At 32.3% G+C, this 8,391-nt stretch overlaps 1 protein-coding gene across 1 annotated transcript in view; it reads right to left on the bottom strand.

Annotated features, from left to right (window-relative positions):
• Positions 1–480: 480 nt before the first annotated feature.
• The window catches only part of LOC111087424, a 49,903-nt gene continuing 41,992 nt past the window's right edge, over positions 481–8,391 (bottom strand). Inside the window, exons 7-8 of the mRNA XM_022394020.1 lie at positions 4,834–4,935; positions 481–1,519 (exon numbers count right to left, since the gene is read on the bottom strand). Coding sequence (XP_022249728.1) covers positions 1,360–1,519; positions 4,834–4,935 — 262 coding nt within the window. The 3' untranslated portion in view covers positions 481–1,359. The remainder of the gene's footprint in view (positions 1,520–4,833; positions 4,936–8,391) is intronic.

The following is an 8,391-nucleotide window of genomic DNA, read 5'->3' as shown; positions in this document are numbered from 1 at the left end:
AAATCCTTTCTTTCATAAATTGCCAATAGTTCTCTCTGACATTTAATACAATAGTTTTTATAACCAATTGAAAGCCAGTGTTTTAATCTATTAAATGAAATATTATACTACACTAGTTTCTGTACAGAGAATAGTCTATTTCACTTCCACTTCAAATTTTATTCCCACAGAAAACACATCCATGAACTTATCTGAATTTTTAAAAGGTCATATTGCATAGTTGTAAATCCATAAAAATTAGTTAGTTATAGGACATTGTCTGCATTTTATGGGTTATTATTCTGTGCTCTGAGATGTATTATTTAATTAAATAAAAATTATCTAATGCACTACTACCATTAGTATAGCAAATAGTAGGGTTAAATTTCATTGACAGTCAACAGCACAAAAAAAAAGAAGACCCAGATAATAATTATATTTCTTCTTTTTAATGTGTATTCTTTATTTATTATTATAAAAGTAACTAAAATTTAAAAATTAGAAACTTACTGGTTAGATCAGGCTAGATAAAGAAAAAAAATAATAATAAAAAGTTATCATGTCATACAATCGTGAGCAATTCACTAGTAGTTTCTGCATTACATAATCTGAAAGTAAGATATGGTAGGATTGTTAGTTACACAGGGTTCAATGGGAAATAAAACACTAACATTTAAGTATAAACAGATGTATACTGTAACTAGCTTTATGCTATTTCGGATAAACAAGTCTAGTTTTCTGTTACAAACTGAAGTCATTCTAGGAAGTAATATTTGGTCATTTATTTTGTATTTGTTTTATAGTGGTTATAAGGTCAGTCAATTTGACTGACTCTGTATAGAGTTAGGACTAAGAACAAATAAAATATAAAGTTTTACTGAAAAAAAAAATCATTTAATTATGCAAATAATTTTGACAATTTTCACATGAACAAAAGTGTTTTTGATATTAACATGAAAATCACCTGGCACTTGGAGCAGTCAAGTCTTTTTACACCATCTATTCATGGAAAAAGTTTTTAGTGAAAATTAATTAAAAATTCTGAATTTTTGTCTATAAAAATCTTGAAATGCTTACTGAATGCCCTTAAAAATTTTATGAAGACACATAAACCATGTTAAAAATTATATTATGGAAATTCTAAAGGTCAATTTGGGATTAAGATTTAAATTGAATTGACCAAGCACATAGCGAGAGAGTTAAACTTTAAAATGTTAGTCGATCTGGTGTGAACATACGCATACATACAACTTATGTGCAACGTAGATCCAATGTTGATTACATTTTCCTTCTCTGTGAAGATACTTCCATTCAAAACATTTTCTTATACAATTCTTAGATATTTATTTATTTTTAAAAGTATTTTCTCCTGATTACTTGTCACCAAGACAAAGGGATGTAAGATGGAAGGCTCACATCATGAAAAGAGTAGAAAGCTAAATCACCATTATCTACAACTGCAAACTGTAGAGGTACATTATCACAGAGGTTCCGTTGCAAGACAACAACATCTGCCAAAGCAGGGACTGCATCTTCTGCCCTGAAATAAAGACTAAACATGCATGACCAGGTAAATTAAAAACATTTAGGCTAGTCATGTCTAATAATGTTCAGTCATATTACCAACTAACATGATGTAGGCTAGTCATGTCTAATAATGTTCAGTCATACTACCAACTGACATGATGTAGGCTAGTCATGTCTAACAATGTTCAGTGACATTATCAACATCATGTAGGCTAGTCACGTCTAACAATGTCCAGTGACATTATCAACATCATGTAGACTAGTCATGTCTACCAATGTCCAGTGACATTACCAACTAACATCATAAGAACGTGTCATGTCTAATAATGTTCAGTGACATTACCAACTAGCATCATGTAGACTAGTCATGTCTAACAATGTTCAGTGACATTACCAACTAGCATCATGTAGACTAGTCATGTCTAACAATGTTCAGTAACATTACCAACTAACATCATAAGAACTTGTCATGTCTAATAATGTTCAGTGACATTACCAACTAGCATCATGTAGACTAGTCATGTCTAACAATGTTCAGTAACATTACCAACTAACATCATGAAGGCTAGTCATGTCTAATAATCAAGTCTTTATGATGTTAGTTGGTAATGTCACTGAACATTGTTAGACATAACTAATTTACATGATGTTGATAATGTCACTGAACATTGTTAGACATGACTAGCCTACATCATGTCAGTTGGTAATATCAGTGAACATTGTTACACATGACTAGCCTACATCATGTTAGTTGGTAATATCAGTGAACATTGTTAGACATGACTAGCCTACATCATGTTAGTTGGTAATGTCACTGAACATTATTAGACATGACTAGCCTTCATGATGGTAGTTGGTAATGTCACTGAACATTGTTAGACATGACTAGCCTACATCATGTCAGTTGGTAATATCAGTGAACATTGTTAGACATGACTAGCCTACATCATGTTAGTTGGTAATGTCACTGAACACATGTCTAATAATGTTCAGTGACATTACCAACTAACATCATGTAGACTAGTCATATCTAATAATGTCCAGTGACATTACCAACTAACATCATGTAGACTAGTCATGTTTAACAATGTCCAGTGACATTACTAACTAACATCATGTAGGCTAGTCATGTCTAACAGTGTCCAGTTACATTACCAACTAACATAATATAGGCTAGTCTTTATACCTCACTATATCACCCATAGCTATTATAATCTCGTGACTCTGCATCTATGTCAATGTGTCCTCTAAACCAGATCCTTATATAAGCTCCCTGTTATTACTTCTTATCCACTTTTCGAGACTGATGAGATTATCAGATATTGTGAGAAGAGGAATGTATTATTGGAAAAATATTTTCAGTATAGGAAAACGTAAACTTCTGAAACACACCACCTCTAGAATCCCAAATTGACAAGTTGGAGGGGGCTGCTGAGGGTAAGATCCACACAGAAAGCAACTTCTTTGAGAAAACAGTTTGCAAATTAAGACATAGTGTAGCATGCTACTTCTGAAACAGTTATGTTCTTCAGCCAGATAATGTGAAACTGAAAATGTGGGCAGTAAATGCAAACTGGCCACAGTGTGGAATCCATAACATTGTGAGAAGAAACATACAAGGAGGGACATCTATTTCAAAACTGGTTCTTAATGCAACACCAGACACATCTGGTCTGGAAATATTGTACATGATCATGAGAGTCATTCAGTCTCCAACCATGCAGTTAATGTTCCATGTCTCGTGATTGGAATTTTTGGGCTGTGGACCCAAAGCTAGATCGAAGATGTGATGGCTAGGGCATGTGGACTGCAGTGTGATATCACTGTATTATATTGATATGATATTAAAGGTACCCATTGGTTGAACTTCGTTTGTTCCACATCCTCCTTGTAATTCTGGGAGCAGGAGGTATTGCCTTGCCACTCAAGTTGAGGAGTTAGGATTTAGGTTCGTAATCCCAGGCTGAATGATCTCTGTTTGCTTCAGGTTGATTGAGGCATGAATGGCCCCATAATTCTGAATTCGGTTTGTTGTGTTCTGCACTTCTTCAGGTTGGGGGAAGGTGTATCCACTTTTGTGTTTCTTGTGACTCTCTTGTAACATTCTGTAACACTTAGGTTTAGAAATTACGACGACGGTTTTATGTGATTACTGCAGATTTCTCTTCCTCATTATTACTACGTTTTCAACGTATTCTTTTGGTTACTACAAAAAAAGTAACTTAATTTATTTTGTGTTCTCGTTCTCAGGGACATTCTTGTCATTTGGCAGGTATTGCCTGGTCAGGTAAGCTTATTTCCAACTCTGCACAAGCTACCAGTTGACCAATCAATAATTTTCCTGGTAGCAACAAGCTCTGTTTAGATGGAGTGTTCTATAAGACCATCTTGTGCACTTTCCAAGTGGTACACAGTTATAACACAAATACACTACTGGACTGCCACTCATGGACTATCATTAGTAAAGCTAAAGGGGTTTTGCACATCCCTGCTGACCTCTCGATTGAATAAATCAGGGTCAGTTTGCTTTCCAAAATAGAGAACGTGGTTCAGCTATTGCACTGTCTCTGGAGCATCATTCCTTGGGACTCACCATTGCAAGTATCACTAAATTTCTCCTAGTGGAGCATCAGAGTCCTTAGCGCTCCAGTTGCTGGAGAGGTGGACAGAGGTTATTCCTTATGAGTGATGCTTGTACTTGTTATTCCATTCAAGGAGAAAAGGGCAAAGCTGGATGCCCTCGTGCCAATAACCCTGGATGGTTTTCTCACATGTATGGTAGAAGCAGGACCAACCTACTTGGGAATCTTCTCGTAATTCCAGTTAAGAGATGACTATTTGCTATCTGGTCGGGTTGTGCGTGGCCCCTCTTGATGGTCTTAGAATTAACACAATTCCACACAAGGATCATGACTTCCTGTGCGGCCATTGAAAAAAGTAAATAAGAAGTAATAAAGATGAGCCTATATATGGATCTGGTATAGAGGATGCACTGACGTAGATGGAGAGAGTCATGAGATTAAAATAGCTATGGATGATATAGTGGGGAGAATGAGAGTTATACTTTAAACCAATGTATATATGGGCAGGGAAGAGAAACTTTCATTGGGATAAACTATGAGAGGAGATAAGTGTGTTTTGGAATGTTCTATGAATTACCAAATACGAAGATAAAATATTAACCATGTCAGACTAAGGTTTAAAATATTACCAGTTAGAGCTGTCAAGCTTGATAATGTTCAGTTAACATTTAACAGTAAAGTTTTAAAAACGGTATTCAAAAACATGTAAAACATAGAAACTTGTATAATATTTAGAACTTCTTACCATGTGACTACCACTCTAAGGCTCGGAATTGTTGGAATTGATTTACGAAAGGATATGTTAGGTAAGTAGACATCATAATCAATCTGAAACTTTGTCTCTGCACTGGAATCAAATATAATAATGAAAATAATATAATTATCAAATATAATAACGAAAACATTAATTATGTATATTGTCATCAAACACTTGTGTAAATTAAGCTAAGAAGTAGAGATTTATAAAAAGAACAAAATAATCTAACTGTATTATTATACTTTATTGTATGTTTATAATGATGTGCTAGTTATTTTGGTTGTATGTGTGCTGTAACCTTTTCTTCCTTTACTTGAGTTATAGAGTTCTTATTTATCTGTACATTCCTCAAGCCTTTTTAATGCTTGAGAAAGTACTTGATTTTCATTACTAGCCATGATTATCATACAAACAGCAGAGGATATAAAACGTTAATTTTACGTAGCACAACATAGTGTACATAGAGCTACTTAAACCTCATCATTCAAATGGAAATGTTAACTCAATCCACATGTACACTGATCAAAACATTATTTATTTAAAATATTTCACATTTCATATTGTTGTAGTTTCACATTTAACAGCAGTTTCTGTGTTTGTTATCACAATCTGATATCTATAGCTCAAAGAGTTAATAATCTGCTAATTATCTTTTTCCATATTTTGACTAGCTATTTTTCTCTTTGTTGATAACCCCAAATGAGTTTAATCTGATGTTACTGTCATATTTTCATTAGGTACTAATTATTGGGTTATGATTTCAGTTCTAATCATACAGTTTAATTTTAAGTAAGTTTAGTAGCTAGTTTATTCTGTTATATTTACTAGAATTTTTACTCAAGTTTCCACTGTATGACAGTGTCTTAAATGTCAATACTGACTGTATTTCACTATATGTTAATTATGTTATTAAAAATACAACTTTTATTTCTTCATTATTCTGCTTCTGTGGCTATTATTTCATACATGACATACTTCTAAAGAAGTTTTTCTTCAGAAACATTTGATACCTATCTGGACATTATAAAGATTTCACATGTGAAATTTGAAAGTTTTCTGATGCATAAGAGTATTTTTAATATAACAATTACTTTGCATGATAAATAGGCAACATGTGAAAAGAAAAAAGGCATGAGAGAAACATTGCTTTACAAACTTTAAGAGTAAATAAAAATTTTTTTATATTTTACGTATGAAAGCATTGTAAGGTTTACCGATAATCTGCCAAATTTCGTTTACATTCGCTTACTAATTTAAACCATATAGCATTAAAACTAAAATAAGCACAAAATAGTTATGAGGTTGGTCCGAGGGAGTCATGCTGAAAATGTTAACACACAGTTCTTTGAAGACTGTGTTACAATAGCAGATAGCCTTAGCCCTTTCGCGACGGGCTCAGTACAAAATACATGAGGTAATTTACACATATGTACACATTAAATATTTATACTATAACTTTTAATTCTGTATGAAAAAATTAGGTAGACTTTTAGTAAACATTACAAGTCTTTTGTAAAAAAACAATCAGAATTTTTAATCAAGTATTTTTACTCAAGATTTGCTTGTGAAAATATCGAGTCTATTTCGTTACTAGTTTGAGTGTGAAGTGATTTTCATGTTAGGATTAAAAACTATTCTTCGTCCCACAAATCTCAAATATTATTTATGTAATCTCTTAAACATCCTAAATACATTTCAAACATTTGCTTTCGTAACAACCATAAAAATTAGGAAATAAATATAAATTATGCTTCTTTTTTTGTTCTAGAATGACTACAATTTATAACACAAAAACACAAATGTTTAGTCTAAATACCTTAATCCTCATAACATTATACATTTATACAAATTTATTATTTTTACTATAATGATATTTCAGCCGGGCCTGGATAACATTACAAAAGTTGCACTGACGTGGTCCACATGCACTCATGTTACTGTATCCAGTAATATAAAACTGGCCTTTAGAAAGTGACCTGTCTTGGTGGACTAGTATTTTGTAAAATACAGTCACTATTAGTAAGGTAGTAACTAAGCTGTATTTGGGTCACTTTATCCATACACCTCACATATTTTAGGTTATTAGTGGTGAGTAAACTAACCAGTTAGTCCACTGAGTAATAATAGATAATTAATTTGGATGGTATGTTACTTTGTCCATAAACCATATAGTTTAGGTTATTAGTGTGGAGTAAACTAACCAGTTAGTCCACTGAGTAATAATAGATAATTAATTTGGATGGTATGTCACTTTATCCAAACACCTCATGTATATTAGGTTATTAGTGGTGAGTAAACTAACCAGTTAGTCCACTGAGTAATAACAGATAATCAATTTGGATGGTATGTCACTTTATCCATACACCATATATTTTAGGTTTTTTGTGGTGAGTAAACTAACCAGTTAGCCTACCGAGTAATAATGGATAATTAATTTTGACGTCTGACTAGTTTGTGTAATATATGGAACCGAGTTTTACTCAGACTTCTGACTAGTTTGTGTAATATATTAAGTCGAGTGTTACTCAGACTTCTGATTAGTTTATATAATATACGGATTTGAGTTTTACTCGTACTTCTGACTAGTTTGTGTAATATATGGAGTTGGGTGTTACTCAGACTTTTAACTAGTTTGTGTGCAAGATGACAACCTCTTATTGTCACATGGGTCATATATATGGTACATACAATTTTAACAGCATTTACTTATATGTGAAAACTTGAGATATCTGGCATGCACTCAGTGTTGTGACCTGGAGTTGAGAGTTTCTTATATGCTATATATTTTGCATTCAAAACACCAAATAACTTTTTTTTAATGACTTAATGTTTTCTGTCATTATATTGATTTTGGTCCAAAAGAGGTTTAGATTAAAAATCTTTTTCTGATTTCAAATTTTGTGTGCATAACCTCTAAGTACATATCAAACGTTTGTTTTTCAGTAAAACTTTATATTTTATGCTTTATCTACTAAAACTCTATATAGACTTGGTTGATTTGACTGACTTTGTAATCACCACAATATTATCTTTTTTTTTCTTTGTATAATAACTGTAAGTTGTAACAGAAAATTACAGTTGTTATACATAAATAGCTTGAGGCTCATAACAGTTTACATCTGTTTTTATTTATTGTTTTTTTGAACCATGTGTAATTAATAATCTCAAGATATAAGTTTAAATAATATGGTGAATGTGTAACTCAAGTTATGTTACTGAATGATGTAAGGCATGAGAACACCCCATGGAGAAATTTTATTATTTCATTACCTAACCTAGTCACTTTCTAATTTTTACATTTTAGTTACTTTTACATTAAAAACGAGAAGTTTATACTTAAATTTGATTTTTTGTTTTTTTATGTAAGCTCACCTACTTTTTGTAATGATAATACTAATACATTAACAATTTTCACTCATTTTAAATATGCACTGAAGAACACAAAATAATAACAGACGTAACTGGCTTTAACCCTTTCTATACGGTTCACAGGTGAAAGGCCATGTCATATCGTTTGTGAGTCACAGATTCAAAATTTTTTGAATT

This window comes from Limulus polyphemus, unplaced genomic scaffold, assembly GCF_000517525.1.
Source record: "Limulus polyphemus unplaced genomic scaffold, Limulus_polyphemus-2.1.2 Scaffold2141, whole genome shotgun sequence".
In the NCBI taxonomy this organism is placed as follows: domain Eukaryota; kingdom Metazoa; phylum Arthropoda; class Merostomata; order Xiphosura; family Limulidae; genus Limulus; species Limulus polyphemus.
The sequence above is the reverse complement of the archived record's forward strand: the minus strand, read 5'-3'. Positions and strand labels throughout refer to the sequence as shown.